Source organism: Nakaseomyces glabratus, chromosome J (genome assembly GCF_010111755.1).
Source record: "Nakaseomyces glabratus chromosome J, complete sequence".
Taxonomy (NCBI): Eukaryota; Fungi; Ascomycota; class Saccharomycetes; order Saccharomycetales; family Saccharomycetaceae; genus Nakaseomyces; species Nakaseomyces glabratus.
In genome coordinates this window covers 303,439-318,993 of record NC_088960.1, presented here as the reverse complement: position 1 = coordinate 318,993, position 15,555 = coordinate 303,439, and the positions used below count along the sequence as shown (strand labels likewise).

The 15,555-nt window shown below is 46.5% G+C and overlaps 8 protein-coding genes across 8 annotated transcripts; 3 read left to right on the top strand and 5 right to left on the bottom strand.

Annotated features, from left to right (window-relative positions):
• Nucleotides 1–736: 736 nt before the first annotated feature.
• MOT2 (CCR4-NOT core ubiquitin-protein ligase subunit MOT2) lies at nucleotides 737–2,599 on the bottom strand (the record flags this gene model as incomplete). The annotated part of the gene is made up of 1 exon (XM_447839.1): nucleotides 737–2,599. The coding sequence occupies one exon, from the start codon at nucleotides 2,597–2,599 to the stop codon at nucleotides 737–739; it is 1,863 nt and encodes a 620-aa protein (XP_447839.1).
• A 779-nt stretch (nucleotides 2,600–3,378) lies between these two features.
• On the bottom strand, nucleotides 3,379–3,852 carry RGI1 (Rgi1p; the record flags this gene model as incomplete). Its single annotated transcript, XM_447838.1, has 1 exon — nucleotides 3,379–3,852. The coding sequence occupies one exon, from the start codon at nucleotides 3,850–3,852 to the stop codon at nucleotides 3,379–3,381; it is 474 nt and encodes a 157-aa protein (XP_447838.1).
• A 1,280-nt stretch (nucleotides 3,853–5,132) lies between these two features.
• On the top strand, nucleotides 5,133–6,794 carry ICL1 (isocitrate lyase 1; the record flags this gene model as incomplete). Its single annotated transcript, XM_447837.2, has 1 exon — nucleotides 5,133–6,794. One exon carries the CDS (start codon nucleotides 5,133–5,135, stop codon nucleotides 6,792–6,794), a length of 1,662 nt encoding a protein of 553 aa, XP_447837.2.
• Nucleotides 6,795–7,495: 701 nt separating this feature from the next.
• On the top strand, nucleotides 7,496–9,217 carry VHR2 (Vhr2p; the record flags this gene model as incomplete). The annotated part of the gene is made up of 1 exon (XM_447835.1): nucleotides 7,496–9,217. The coding sequence occupies one exon, from the start codon at nucleotides 7,496–7,498 to the stop codon at nucleotides 9,215–9,217; it is 1,722 nt and encodes a 573-aa protein (XP_447835.1).
• An 807-nt stretch (nucleotides 9,218–10,024) lies between these two features.
• On the bottom strand, nucleotides 10,025–10,717 carry THO1 (Tho1p; the record flags this gene model as incomplete). The annotated part of the gene is made up of 1 exon (XM_447834.1): nucleotides 10,025–10,717. One exon carries the CDS (start codon nucleotides 10,715–10,717, stop codon nucleotides 10,025–10,027), a length of 693 nt encoding a protein of 230 aa, XP_447834.1.
• A 291-nt stretch (nucleotides 10,718–11,008) lies between these two features.
• Nucleotides 11,009–12,355, top strand: CEM1 (fatty acid synthase CEM1; the record flags this gene model as incomplete). The annotated part of the gene is made up of 1 exon (XM_447833.1): nucleotides 11,009–12,355. One exon carries the CDS (start codon nucleotides 11,009–11,011, stop codon nucleotides 12,353–12,355), a length of 1,347 nt encoding a protein of 448 aa, XP_447833.1.
• A 263-nt stretch (nucleotides 12,356–12,618) lies between these two features.
• FCY2 (cytosine permease) lies at nucleotides 12,619–14,166 on the bottom strand (the record flags this gene model as incomplete). Its single annotated transcript, XM_447832.1, has 1 exon — nucleotides 12,619–14,166. One exon carries the CDS (start codon nucleotides 14,164–14,166, stop codon nucleotides 12,619–12,621), a length of 1,548 nt encoding a protein of 515 aa, XP_447832.1.
• Nucleotides 14,167–15,040: 874 nt separating this feature from the next.
• Nucleotides 15,041–15,424, bottom strand: PET117 (Pet117p; the record flags this gene model as incomplete). The annotated part of the gene is made up of 1 exon (XM_447831.1): nucleotides 15,041–15,424. One exon carries the CDS (start codon nucleotides 15,422–15,424, stop codon nucleotides 15,041–15,043), a length of 384 nt encoding a protein of 127 aa, XP_447831.1.
• Nucleotides 15,425–15,555: the final 131 nt, after the last annotated feature.

Here is a 15,555-nt window from a genome sequence, read left to right as displayed (position 1 = left end):
TAGCTGATTGCTTGTAACTGTGAAAAAAAAATCGATGACCTTTGATTTGATACACAAGAGCAGGAATAAGTGTCAAATGTAATCGTGATTGTGATTTATGGTATACCCAAATGCAATCTTAGAGAAACTCAATTGTTTCTTCAAGTCAAATGAAACACAGTTGCCCTGTGAGAGCTCCCACTTATATATGTTTGTTAAGGTTGCTGGTTGATGGGGGACTCCCAAGGCATAACACCATTGTCGCCTGTAGTTTCCATTTTTTGAAACCGGCATCGTTGTGACCTTTCACCGGTATGCGGACCTCGAGGCCAGCAGGCTGTCACAATTTATGGAAACATATGGCGAGAAAGGCAGAAGAGCCCGATTTGACTCATACATTTAGACGGCATCTAGGAGCGAGGCTGCTTTACTCTAACACCGTATCTCTCTTGCAGCTTCCATTAACGGTGAGATGAATTTTCGGATTGGGAACAGATACGGAAGTAAAGTCTGTAACGGGTAGTGGCAAGCGAAGTGTGTATATAGTTATATGCTCATTACAGTTCTAATGTTTGATAATTGAGTAGTCTTACCGTATACCAGATCAGATGCCAATGATGTTGCTAGGGTATCATCGTTGCATTGGTGGATCATTAAATGCAAAAGATGATCAAGTATTGCAATGATCATTATTTTTATCAAATAATTTATAATTATGTAAAGGATTGTATTTGTTTAAATAATTTTGTATGTACGTCTAATTGGCAGCGGCGAGCCTCTTACCACTGATTAGTTGGTTTAGGAGGTCGTTAGAGCCAACGTTATTAGACTGCATCTGTGCCATTTGCGGTTGAGCTTGTTTCTGGGCAAGTTCTTGTGGGGACACAAACATACCGTTGGCGTTACCACCCATGTTCATTGGCATCTGTTGCATTTGCTGTGGTGGTTGTGCTTGCATTTGTTGTGGTGGCTGCATTGCCTGTAGCATTACGTTCTGTGGGCCAGGAGTGCCTGGGCCCATAACACCACCATTACCTAGCTGGGCAAGGTTAGGGTTGATTGGGTTGTTGATTGGTGTTTGTGTAGCTTGGGCGTTGTTGGCACTGGTGAAACTTTGGACACTAGGCAAATTAATCAGTTCGGGTTGGCTTGCACTCACACTTTGTAAGAATTGAATAACAGACTGAGAGTAATCTGTAGGCTTGATGGCCAAAATCTCCACTAGCTTTTGTGTTAGGATGTTCTCACTGGTTTCACTGATCTTGATATTGCTTGCGGTAAATAAAGGTGGGTAAGATTTCAGTGTTTCTTGGTCAATGGCATCAGACCTCAATGAGAAAGTCTTGTTTTGGTAATTTGACAAGCTCTTGAATCTCTCGTTCATAAAAGTAATACAACCATTCAATGCATCGTATGGATCAACGTATTCCTTGGATGAGTTCTTCTTCTTGCTGCTGGATGTGTTGGTATTACTTACAGGTTTTGGTTTGCTTGGCACTTCATTATTATTGTCATTATCTTGTGTAACGTTATCGTTTAATGTTGGTAGGTTGATGGAGCTGTTAGGTTTTGATAAGTTGATATTTGCAATTGCAGATGCTGTTTGACTAATACCCCAAGGATTGGAAGTACTTGGTGGAGCTGGTGCTGGAGTTAGGACAGGTGTAGAGGCGGAGGAGTCATTGTTCGCAGCCACGGATGAAGTGGCACTGTTTAAGTGAGCCTTCAGTGGAAGTGGGGACGCAGCAGCAGAACCAAACTCACTACCGTTTCTGAAACTACCAGAATTCATAGAGTTCTGAGTATGTAATTGAGGTTTGGATAGTTCTCTTTTGTTGGAAGCGTCCACTTCTTCACCTGGTTCATGCAAAAACATACAGTTAGGATTTGGACATACCATACCTTTCAAGTATGAAGAGCAGTACTTTGTAGTACCGTATGCAGCTTTGATCAAGCGACCATCCATGTATGTACCGTCAACTTGTGCGATACATCTGGCAGCATCATCCTTGGAGGAGAAAGTTATGTAGACACCGTAGCCTGGAGCATGGTGGTGGTAATGGTCGTTGTTGCTTCCACCGTGAGGAGCTTTCCTGTTCACCACAATCTTGTTGATCTTACCGTATTGTCCAAAGTACTTGTCGGACTTCAACGTTGCGGCGACTTCCTCGGGTGGCACTGGTGGATTCACACCGATCACATACACCAAGTTCTTCTGGATCACCCTGGTGCCTGCTAGATGCTTCCTGTTATTCTGCTCGTACTCCTTCTTCTCCTTCTCCCTCTGCTTCCTCTCTTTCTCCTTCCTGGCCAGCTTGGCCCTCTCCATCTTCAGCTCTTCCGGTGTGAGCACCACGTATCGTACGGACTCGTCGTCGAACTTACGACGGCACGCAGGACACCTACCGTTCAGCTCGGGGTTCTGTCTGATGTTGTTGTAGCAGAACTGGCAGATCTGGTAGCCACAGGGACATGGGAAGAAGTTCTTATCCGTGATATCCATCGGCTCGATACATAGCGGGCAGTAATCCTCCTCATCCTCAGACAAGAACGATGTGTCGTAGTTGCTCAGCGTGTTCTGAATAGCTTGTAAGTTCTCCTGAACGTGTGGGTTTATCATGGTGTGCGTGTGTATATCCGTATAGCTTCTTTTATGGGCTAAGAGTCTGCTTACGAGCTGTGCATAGGCTCCCAACTTTCCAGCTTATTATCGTTAATAGCCTTTGCATTGCCAGAACTTTGAGCTTTTCGCCTTTCAAAAGAAATTTTCCCATATCGTGTATAGTTATGTGGCGTGATCTTGCAGTATAAGCAGTATAAGCAGTATAAGCAGTCTATACAGCTCATATAGTTTGCGCCATGGGTGGGTACTTATTTGTGGGTATTGTGAGTTATACTGTGGTCAATTGAAGTTGGAGGGGGATGTGTTCTGGTTTATGGGTAGTTGTTATTCTAATATCGATTATATGATTTTTTTTATTGTGATTTCCCTGCCATGTTGACATTGCAGGACCTAAACTTGAAATGTCAGTATGTTCTGGTGGTGAGTTGGGAAGGCAGACAGCAAGAATTATGTAAATAATTGCGACAAGGCAATTTCTGGGTAAGATATATATGATGCAGTTGATGTAGCACTAGCGAGTGTTATATCATAAGCACGGGTACAACTCAGGGCCTACATATACAATTGGTTTTCTTAGTCGACTGAAATAGTATACAAAACTTGTTATTTGTTATCTAATTATAGCCATACTAGAGCATATATTTCCAAGTGCTTATCTGTATAGATGGTAAGTGTACAGAGATGTATCTGAAAGCAGATTGCAGGATTAGAGAGGTGGTACATAATTGAGATATAAGAATTTATTAAATCGTAACATCATTACACATTTATATAACTTACAAAGGGATGGTCTTGTAGTCGACGTCGACCATAGCGTCGTCGTGGTTGCAAGTCACGGTGACCTGGATCCTGAACTTCCTGTCGTGGTACTCGGTCTCTTCGCCGTAGTGCCACACAATGTGCTCGAAGGTCTCGTCCTTGGACTTGTCGTGGAACTTCAGCTCTGGCTTGTGGAGGGCCTCCTTGATGTCCTTGAGCAAGTGCTTCTCGACGTGCTGGTGCAAGTGTCTCACGAACTTCTTGTTGTGGGAGTTGTTGGTGTCCTTGATCTTCTCGGGGTCGTCGTGGGACTCGTGCAGCACAAATGGCGGGTAGTAAGTCAGCTTGCAGTGGATGTGGTCGAACTCCTCGTCCTCGGTCTCGTTCTTGATGAACATCTCGAAGTCATTGAGGTCCTCGAACACCTTCAGAGACTCACCGTCCTTGGTAACAATAGTGTTAACCTTTGGTTTCTTATCCTTCTTAGCCATTATAGATTGTATTTGTATTTGTAGTTGTAGTTGTAGTTGTAGTTGTAGTTGTATCCAGACAAGAGTTAGAAGTACAAGTTACAAGTTACAAGTTACAAGTTCAGAGAACAATCGAGCCCTTATATACGTTTGCCCCACCATATTAGAAAGAGGGGCATCAATTGGACAAGCAACTGCTATTGCCAGGTGGTACTACGTTATACCCTGTTATGCTCTTGCTATACACTGCTATGCTCTTGTTATACACTGCTATACCAGGCTATTTCAACCCATTGAGCCAATCACAATGCAACAATCCGGGGTGAAGGGGGGGGGGATCCATCACCCCCTTCACTACCCCCTTCACTACCACCCAGACCCCACACACTTAACACCCCCCCTGGCCCCCCATTGTCGCACAGCCCCATTGTCTCTTCCCCCCCTGAATGGCCCTTATGCTGACCGTAGATCATGTGTGCGTGCGTGTGGGGGTATATACAGATGTGCGTGTGTACGTGTGGAGGTCATGTGCGTGTACGTGTGTAAGTATATACTGATGTACAGATGTACGTGGGTGTCATGTGCATATACTCGCATACGTACAATGGTGCTTCTAGCCCGCGTTCACCGAGTTCTCGGTGTTTGGCTCTCTCTGTCCGTTGGGGCAGGGCAGTTGGATGACTCTGTGTGGCCTGATGGGAGCCAGATGGGTACCGGATGAGTGGGTCTTATAGGGGAGAGTCATCGACCAGTAGTTGTAATTGTAGTTGTAGTTGTACTAGTACTTGTATTACTACTTGAATTACTACTTGTATTACTACTTGAATTACTTACACTACTACAAGTACTACTACAAGTACTACTACAAGTACTACTACAAGTACTACTACAAGTACTACTACAAGTACTACTACAAGTACTACTACAAGTACTACTACAAGTACTACTACAAGTACTACTACAAGTATTACTACAAGTACTACTACAAGTACTACTACAAGTACTACTACAAGTACTACTACAAGTACTACTACAAGTACTACTACAAGTACTACTACAAGTACTACTACTACCACTACTAGTACTGCAAGTACTTGTAGTTGTACACCTGTACCTGAACTGTAAACTCCTTTGGTCCGGGGTATTGGTCCGGTCTTAGGCTCTTGACACCCCGGTGCCAATCATTTCATTGTTCTGGGACTCGAGAAAATTCATATATAAACTGTCCAACTATGCAATCCAAAAACCGTTCTCTTGCCCATCCCAATACCACAAAACACACACAACATACAACAGAAAATATGCCTGTGCCTAACTCAGAAGCTAACGAATTCCAAGCTTTGCAAGCCCGCATCGACGCCGATGCTAAAGAAATCGAACAGTGGTGGTCCGAGCCCCGCTGGAACAAGACCAAGAGAACTTACTCCGCAAGAGAGATCGCCATCAGACGCGGGACTTTCCCTCCTCTGACTTACCCTTCCTCCGTAATGGCCAAGAAGGTCTACAAAGTGCTAGAGAAACACCACAAGGAAGGTACCGTGTCCCGTACCTTCGGTGCCCTGGACCCAGTCCAAGTCTCCCAGATGGCCAAGTTCCTAGACACCATCTACGTCTCCGGCTGGCAGTGCTCCTCCACCGCTTCCACTTCAAACGAGCCAGGCCCGGACTTGGCTGACTACCCTATGGACACCGTGCCCAACAAAGTCGAACACTTGTTCAAGGCACAGCAGTTCCACGACAGGAAGCAGTGGGAGAACCGCGCTAAGGCCACCTCACAGGAGGAGCTCGACGCCATGGGACCCGCCATCGACTACATGACCCCCATCATCGCCGACGCCGACGCCGGCCACGGTGGCCTCACAGCCGTCTTCAAGCTGACCAAGATGTTCATCGAGCGCGGCGCAGCCGGTATCCACATGGAGGACCAGACGTCCACCAACAAGAAGTGTGGCCACATGGCCGGCAGGTGTGTCATCCCAGTCCAGGAGCACATCAACAGACTGGTCACCATCAGAATGTGCGCGGACATAATGCACTCCGAGCTGGTGATCGTCGCAAGAACCGACTCAGAGGCCGCCACGCTGATCAGCTCCACCATCGACACCCGCGACCACTACTTCGTCGTCGGCGCCACGAACCCAGATATCGAGCCCTTCGCCGAGTACATGGACAGGGCCATCATGGCCGGCGTCTCCGGTGACGAGCTGCAGAAGCTGGAGGCCGCCTGGATCGAGAAGGCCGGCCTGAAGCTGTTCCACGAGGCCTTCGCCGACGAGGTCAACAAGTCCTCCGTCTCCAACAAGCAAGAGATCATCAAGAAGTTCAACGACAAGGTCGGCCCACTGACCGAGACCTCCCACCGCGAGGCCAAGAAGCTCGCCAAGGAACTGCTCGGCAAGGACATCTTCTTCGACTGGGACTTGCCAAGAGTCAGAGAGGGCCTGTACCGCTACCGCGGTGGCACCCAGTGCTCCGTGATGAGAGCCCGTGCCTTCGCTCCATACGCCGACCTGGTCTGGATGGAGTCCAACTACCCAGACTTCGAGCAAGCCCGCGAGTTCGCCGAGGGCGTCAAGGCCAAGTACCCAGACCAGTGGCTAGCCTACAACCTGTCCCCATCCTTCAACTGGCCTAAGGCCATGTCCGTGGACGAGCAGGCCACTTTCATCGAGAGACTGGGCCAACTGGGCTACATCTGGCAGTTCATCACCTTGGCAGGCCTGCACACCACCGCGCTGGCCATCCACAAGTTCTCCGAGGACTTCGCCAGGGAAGGCATGAAGGCGTACGCCCAAAACGTCCAGCAGATAGAGATGGACGAAGGCGTCGACGTGCTAAAGCACCAGAAGTGGTCCGGTGCCGAGTACATCGACGGCCTACTGAAACTAGCACAAGGTGGTGTCAGCGCCACCGCGGCCATGGGCCAAGGTGTCACAGAGGACCAATTCAAATCCAACTTGTAAATTTCGAGCTCTCGTTTATCTTATATATTCCAATTTATATTTAACAATATCGCAATCAATGTATCAGTGTATCGCAATGTATCAGTGTTATCACAGCCATCACTTCAGTCATCTGACAAGGTTTTGACACATTTTTCGAGTGATGGCCCAATGACGTAAAGACAGGTTTGTATATTTACCATGCACCGTTCTACGCACCTTTCTGTGTGGGCACTTGTGTCCTCACCTGGATCTCTGCATCCAACGTCCCATCCCGCACAGAACACTGCGTGGCCCCTCTTCTCAACAAAGATCTGCCTTTCCCTCCTTTCACTCTGCGGCACTTTCTTAATGTAATCCTAATCAAGAAAATTGCTTTTTTTTTCTTAGCCTTTCTCGAGAAAATCGTGAAAGCTGAAAAATTCCTCGAAGCCTTGCCATCTTGCCATCTTGCCATCTTGCCATCGAAGTAGTCGAAGTAGTCGAGTCGAGTCGAGTCGAGTCGAGTACAGTACATTGATTGAGCAATCGATTACAATAATGCTATCTGCACAATGGATCATGCGCAGTTACAATTCCTGCTGAGTCTTGAAACTTTTTTTCTTGTTATTTTTCATTCATTTTTTCTTTCTGAATCAACGATGATCCCCCCCATTTGAGACTTATATATTACTTATATTACAACTACATAAACACTATTGCCACAACAGCAGAGATACACAATGCCTTTCTCATTGTCTGGATACGGTACCACCCACAAGATCCGCGAGCAATTGCGGTTCACTGATGAGATCAAGTGGAAACAGTTCTCGAGCAGACGCCTCGAGCTTATCGACAAGTTCGAGCTCAGCAAGTACAAAGCTAGCGAGCAGGACGACAACATCAAGCAGATAGCTAACATGCTGAGAATAGAGTTCGAGTTCCCCGTCGAGGCCACACAGGGCTTCGAGAAACTGGTCACCGCAGCTGTGCAATCGGTGAGACGCAACAGGAAACGCTCAAAGAAGAAGAGCCCTTCCTCCTCCTCTTCCACCTCTAAGAGAGTACGGAAACCGCTCACACCAACGCCTTCCAAGACTCAGGCCAAGAGAAACAGAAGCGACAGCGTCACGAGCAACTCCAGCGACGACGGGCACGCCAGCGACTCATCCTCGATGTCCCACTCCAGGGCAAGCTCTGCCACCACCTCGACTGCCGCTGCGTCTCCACACTCCACTTCAGCCTCGAACAACGGCACCCACATCACAAGGGTAAACACCCCCAGCTCCATCGCGTCGCCTCCTTCTACCATCTCGCTGCCTTTCCACCAGTCGGTCCTGTCGCCACCAAACCAGAACTTCCAAACCGCTGTGCAAAACATACTGCTGCCTCTGCCTACCTCCTTGAAGAAGTCGACCTTGCTGTCTAACAACACCGACAGCAACAACATGCCGCCTGCTCAGGAGACACAGAAAACACTGACCGACGACGACGTCGCCAGGTCCATCATGTCCGACCTGATAGTGCTGCCAGTCATCAACAACAAAGAGTTCGTCGACCTGGTCAAGGAGTCGCACACTTGTAACACTATAATCAACAAACAGGACTCCCAAGCCAACACGGGCAACTCGGGCAACTCGGGCAACTCGGGCCCCGACGTCTCCACCATATTCGCTGTCTTCGCTAACATGGAAATTCTGGGTGAAATGGTACTGAAGTCGTCGGTGTCCTTCTCTGTAGAGAAGAACTTCAACGACAAGTTCTCAAAATTTGCATCAACTAAGGAGTACATCACTCTAAAGACTTTCCAACAGGAATCATTGACCACTTTCGCGAAGAACTTGTTCAACAAGTTCAACATAAACGCAAACACTTTCAAGCAGAACGACTCACCTTTCATCGTAAAACTGCTGTTCATCATCATCGGCGCTCTAGTGACAGACCACGGTTTCGAAAAGACCCTGGCTGTGCTAAATCCTTTCCTCGAGGACCTAACAATCACTCTGTTCACTGCTCCAACACCTACACCTGTGGCTCCACCGGAGCAACACCAAAGATCAAAATCTGCTGTCGGACTGGACATATTGAGTACCGTGTCTTTGCAAATCGACCAGGAATCTCAACAGCATAACAGCCAGATGACATCCAACCAAAACAATCTATTCGCACAATCCAATGGATCCCAAACAATCAAGCTGCCACAGATACCGAGAAGATCACAAACACCATCAAACACATTATCCCTGCCTATCCCAGCACCAGCTGCATCGATCCCACCAAGGTCCGTCAGCGCTTTGACAACTCAGTCAAAACCTGACCTGAGTGTCATCGACAACATTATCAACAGAATCCACCAGAAAAACACAACCCAAAACCAACAAGTGAGCGAAAGTAACAATGGTATGAAAAGACATCTATTCAAAGACGGTAACCTACCACATCCAATCGCCCAATCACTATCATAGTTCTCCTAGGGACAATTTGGATCTCTCAACGGACCCATCAACTAATGAACAGTCTTTTAATGATGCCCAACCATGTGAAAAGGGTAATATCCCATAAAAACTAACAACCAATTTTCTATAAGCACTAATTTTAAGCTTCATAAAGTAAATACGTTTAACTGCATTTCCCCCAATATTCTTGTAAAGAATAATTGTGAATGCTATTTGGCTAGTTTTTAGATATATTATTTTTTAATTGTGGTGTGTATAGTCGCTGTTTAATGTTTAATCAATCATACTTTATTTGTTTTACGTGTCTTTTCTACACTTAGATGGAGAGATGTTAGCCCTTCAAAACCAAACACCATACAATTGATGCTGAATTGACGACACCGCTCACAACAAGATATAACAACTAATTTCTTACAAAAGGCATACGCACACACAAATATGTATATAAGTCTATCGTTTCGCGCAAGTTGTGGCTTAATTACAATAAAGAATACTACAATATTCAAAACATGAATATACACCGGATAGACTTTTTTAAATCTCTTATACATATACAATGGTTTGTTCTTCCTGTACCGTGGTATGGAGGTTAAGTAAAACAAAAAAAATAAAAATCCAGTTAGCTATCATTACAAAATTCGTCCCTCAATTCTAATAAGGTGTTTGTCCTTGCAATCTTATCAAAAGATCAACATACAATATGGTTTATGCATAAAAGTAACGTACACCATGTTATGGTATTAAGAATAAAAGGAAATTATGGTAAAATAAAATCAGATAAAACACAAGGGTATTAAACACAAAAGTTCGTTAGGTTTACCACCTTCTACCAGAACCTCTATTCTTGTTCACTCTACCCTTTCTGTTCTTGTTATTACCTCCTTTGTGACCGTTTCTATTGTTGTTCTTGTTGCTTCTGTTTTGTTGACGCACTTCCTTAGGCTTTACCAAGCCAAGTTCAAGAGCAATAGACATATTACGGTCGACACCAAATCTATCGATTCTCACCTTCAGCTTCTCCAATGAGTCAATTTGGTCTTGTTCAGCACCGAACTTCTTCGCACGGTGAAGTTTCTTGTCTATCAATTCGGTGGCTCTTTGCTTGATCTCTTCCGCTGTTAGAATATCGAAAAGCTCCTTCTCTGGCTCTTTTACCTCAGGTGCCTTTTCTTGAACCTCAGCAGGCTTGTCCTCACTAGCTTCCGCTGGCTGCTCGCTTGCAACAGCTGGAGCAGCCTCATTGCTGGCCGGCTCAGCCTTTGTTTCTTCTTCTGGCTTGGCCTCTTCTGGCTTGGCCTCCTCAACTTCAGCAGCCACTGGTGCAGCAGCTGGTGCTGGTGCAGCCTCTTCGGTCACAGGAGCTGGAGCAGCCTCACCAGCAGCCTCCTTGGCCTTGTCATCGTTAGTTAAACGCTCAACCAACTGGTTCTTCAAGCCCGCGACGGACAGATTACGCTCAGTCAGCAGCTCCTTCAATTGCACCACAGTCAACGCAGAATAATTGCTCATTATTTATATATCAATAGTATTGTCTAGCTCGTTACAGTTATCCTAAAGACTTGTGTTGTCCTCGAAACTCAATTGACTTTGCTGTATTCTCCTTATATATGTTGTTGCTCTCTGTCGGCGAAAGCTCGCCAGCTTTTTTTTCCACGATTCCCTCCGAACCTCATCGGAGCATGTCGCGCTGCATGCACAAATAGTCAAAGTGACTGAACTTTGCTCATAGTCAAAAGAATAGTCATAGCTGAACTTAAATGGTCCATACACTTGTAGCACATCTATAAGTGGATACGTGTAATGTCTAGAAGGGTGGTAGTTACGGGGCTTGGTTGCGTGACACCGCTGGGGAAGAGCGTGAAGGAATCATGGCATAGGCTGTTGCAACGGGACAGCAATGGTCTGGTAAAGTTGGATCAATTGACCAAAGGTGATTTCGCCAAGTGGCGTGGTATATTCCCGCCAGAGCTGCGAGTTGGTGCTGTTTCACCAATTGAATCATTTGAAGTAAACTCGCAGCTGTTCACTTCGCAGGACGACAGAAGGATGTCCCGGTTCATCAAGCTGGCTACAATTGCTAGTTATGAGGCCCTAGTGAGTAGTGGACTAGTGAATAAGGAAACAAAGATGTCGGAGGATGGTAGGATACCAATCGACCAGCATAATCAAGGGATCGACCCCGATAAAGTAGGATGTCTCATCGGATCAGGGATTGGATCAATCGAGGACATATATGAGACATCGGTAACCTTTGACTCAAACACGAAGAAGAACAGAATAAATCCATACTTTGTGCCGAGGATCCTGACCAACATGGCTGCAGGTAACATTGCGATAAAGTTTAACCTGAGAGGTCCGACGCATAGTGTATCCACCGCATGTGCTACTGGAAACAACGCCATAGGTGATGGCTATAACATGATCAAGTTGGGGATGCAAGATATCTGCCTCGCTGGTGCGTCAGAGGCAAGTGTTCACCCGTTAAGTCTGGCTGGTTTCCTGAGGGCTAAGAGTCTATCACCAGATGGTATATCCAGACCTTTCGATGAAGAGAGAAACGGTTTTGTCCTGGGTGAAGGTGCCGGTATTGTGGTGTTGGAATCACTCGAGAGTGCTGAGCGTAGAGGAGCGCCAATTCTTGCAGAGATAGTCGGTTATGGGCTAAGTTGTGACGCACACCACATAACGTCACCACCGAATGACGGAGAAGGTGCAAGCCGTGCAATCAAGATGGCACTAGATTTATCACATGGGAATGTGAATGCCAGGGATATTGAATACGTTAACGCTCATGCAACATCTACAAAGTTGGGCGATAATACCGAATGCTGTGCCATACAGAACACTCTAATTGATAATGTGAATAGACAGAAGCCCCTATACATATCGAGTAATAAGGGCTCTATTGGGCACTTGCTTGGTGCAGCTGGTGCAGCTGAGAGTATTTTTACGATATTGTCACTGTATAACAGGACTATTCCGCACACTTACAATCTGAAGAATGTTTTGGGAAATTTTGAAAGCTCGTCAATGCGTTTTGTCAAGAGCCAGCCACACAAAGTAGCAGATTTGGAATATGCTTTATGTAATAGTTTCGGATTTGGGGGTGTTAATACATCTCTACTCTTCAGGAGATGGCATGAATAATTATGTAAATAACTGCTGAGATTTGAAAACAATAATATTATAATATTAATACGAATATCTATTAGCTGATTTTTTATATTTTGTTGCGAAATAAATAATGATTTTAATGATAATGCAAGGAAGGTCGTTATTAGATTGGAATAATGCAGAGCGGTAATGGTTAAGCTGATCGTTTCAAAATATGCTAGTATGAAATATTGATGCAAAGTGGTTAATTAGTGAGTATGATTAGGACTGTTCAATTGACAAACACGAATATTTTTTTAACGTCCAAAGTATTTCAATTCTAGAGGTCTGCAAATGTTGTATGCAATGAATGCCCAACCGGCACCCAATTCGATGGCAATGTCACCACCGTATTCACCGATGTGTCTAGCGATTTCACCAACCCAGTAGGATTGGGACATACCTAGCGCAACACCGAAAGCACCGACGACCAAGGAGATGGTACCGGCGATACCAATTGGTAGCTTCTTGAAGTTGTTCCAGTCCTCGACATTGTAGTTGCTGAAGCTGTTGTGTCTGTAGATCAAATGCTCACATAGAGCGATGGAGATGTAGATGGACAAGTAGTAGGCGATGGAGTCCATGAAGTATTGCATGAAGGTGGAGAAGTAGTAACAAGCTGGGATGGAGATACCCAAGGCGGCCAAGTTACCGATCATGGTCCACACGACTCTTGGGATCTTGGCGAATGGGTCCCAGACGGACTGTGCGGACAGGGCGATGGTGTACATGTTTGGAACATTGTTGGCGATAGTGGACATAGCCAGCACCACACAGCAGAACTGTCCGAAACCGTGTAGGGAGTCAGGCACCAGGATGGCGAATGTCAGGCCACCCATACCGTTCTTGTTGTAGAACTCTTGCCATGGGGTGTAGTCGACGGCGGCCTGGGCGCAGGCGCTACCTAGGATCATGGTGAAGAACAATGGGAAGGCCAAGCCTGCGACAAGGGCGAAGAAGATCTTGTAAGAGTTGGTGTTTCTGGGCATGTAGACGGTGTAGTCGGCGGCGTAAGTAGTCCAGCCGGAGGCGAAACCAAACACGGCAGAACCGAAGGACAGCACGCTACCGGCGGTGGTAGGGCCGGACCCCCAAGCACCGTTGTGGAACTTACCAGAGATCTTTAATCTAGCGATAAGCACTAGGAAGACAGCGAAGTTTGGGACCCAGGAGTACTTTTCATAAGTGTGGATTACTTTGTAACCGAAGAAAGAGACGAGGATGGTGGCACCGATGATGACCAGACAGCCACCCCACAGCGGCAGCTGGTGGGAGCCCGGGTTGATTTCGTTCAGCAGTTGGGATGCGGCGACAGTGTTCACAATACCCCAGCCGACACAGGCAACGGAGTTGATCAACGCGAAGATTCTGGCAGTGATGTTCCCGACCAAGTAACGGGACAGCACCATCTGTCTCAGGCCGAACTTGGCACCGAACACAGAGAAGAACGCCACGGCGAACAGACCCAGGATGTTGAAGAACACGATTGTGAGCACAGAGACACCGAAGTTCAGCCCGAACACCAGCGGACCCAGACCACCGATGGCCAGCGCAGGCAAGACCATGTTGGCAGAGAACCACATCGACGCAGCATTGATCAGCGAGTCGTCGTTCTTCTCATCGTCCGTGATAGGCTCGATACCTTTCGTCTCGGCACTGATCATCGCAGCCAGCCTGTTCAGCAGAGACAGCTTCGTCTCCAGCACAGTGGCATCGTTGTAGCCGTCAGTCTCAACATGGCTGTTGGCTGACGACTCCACCTGCATCTCCATATCATAGAGATCCTTCTTATCCTCGTAAGACATCGTGATATTGGTATATATCTGTATGTGTATGTGTATGTGTATGTGTATATGGGGATGTTATATCTATTTTCTACATTTACAACTTTTAACATTCTTTCAATTGGGGGGGGCACGTTAACAAATCCACAACCCATTCCTTTATATATTCCAGTCGCGACGAAGGAGTCTAAGTAGTTTAATTACAAGTTATATTTTAAATTGGGTTAGACAAGGAGAAGTCTCGAGAAGTTGTGATGCCATCCAGTGCTATCCAGTGCCATCCAATGCCAACCAATGCTTGTCATGCTTCCACTCTGCACAGACTTCTCTGCTTACTACGTGATGACCAACTGAAACCACCGCAGACCCCTTTACCATCGGGAGCCCCGCGCCGGTTCTTACAGCAGAACCCACATTGCTTTTTTTCTGCATTCATCTCCCCATTGTTCGCGTGTTTCTGAGTTGCTGACGAGAGAAATAGAGAGATCTGAAGAGATCTATTTCTGTGTAGAATTTAGAGAAGAGAAGAAAAAAAGCAATTTAATAAAAAAAAAGCAATTTTTATAAGAAATTTGCTAAGAAACTCACGCACACACATCCCCCCACTATAAATCTGCGAAGGGGAGGAGGAGGGAAAACCCAAAGAATTACCGTAAATCACTAGGAACGTGTACCGTTGTACGGATCCGCGGGAATTTTATGTTATCACTATACACAAACGTGTCATATGACACGTTTGTGTATAGTGACAGTTATACGCCAATGATTCCATTCTCATTCTGATCCTCACTCTCACTCTAACTCTCAGAAATACTTCTGGGATTGCTTCATATATGTATTGCCACTATTTACACACCCTAAATACAGGTTATTCTTTGACTATTTACGTGTAACTTCACTTGACACGCTCGCCATCCTGGGTGACGACCTCGCCGCTCAGAGGCTGCATGGACTCGTACTTCTTTCGGAGCTCCTGCTGCAGCTCGTGCTCGCTCCTGTTCAGCAGCTTCTTCTCGTCCGTGCCCGCAGGCATTAGCTTCTTCTTCTCAGCAACACGCTTCGCGTCCTTGATGGGCCCCTGGTGCAGCGTCTCCCGCTCCAGCTCCTGCACATAGTGCACGCCGATGATGGTCGCTAGCGTCACCGCGCATGAAACGCCAAAGGTTATCTTACTGGCTCGGCTCATTGTCTGGTCCTGGTTATATATGGATGCTAGGATTGCGGTTACTCCTTCCCTACCCCCAGCTTTTATCACTTCACCCCCGGGTTCGTTGATCATGGCAAGGGGGGACCTTCTAAACCGAAAGGGGTTTCGCTGCACCTCCGCTGGGATTATATAAAAAGTCGCTCACTCCCATTGTTTGGCATTGACGACATCCCCAACACATAAGACCACAAATCTCGAACATA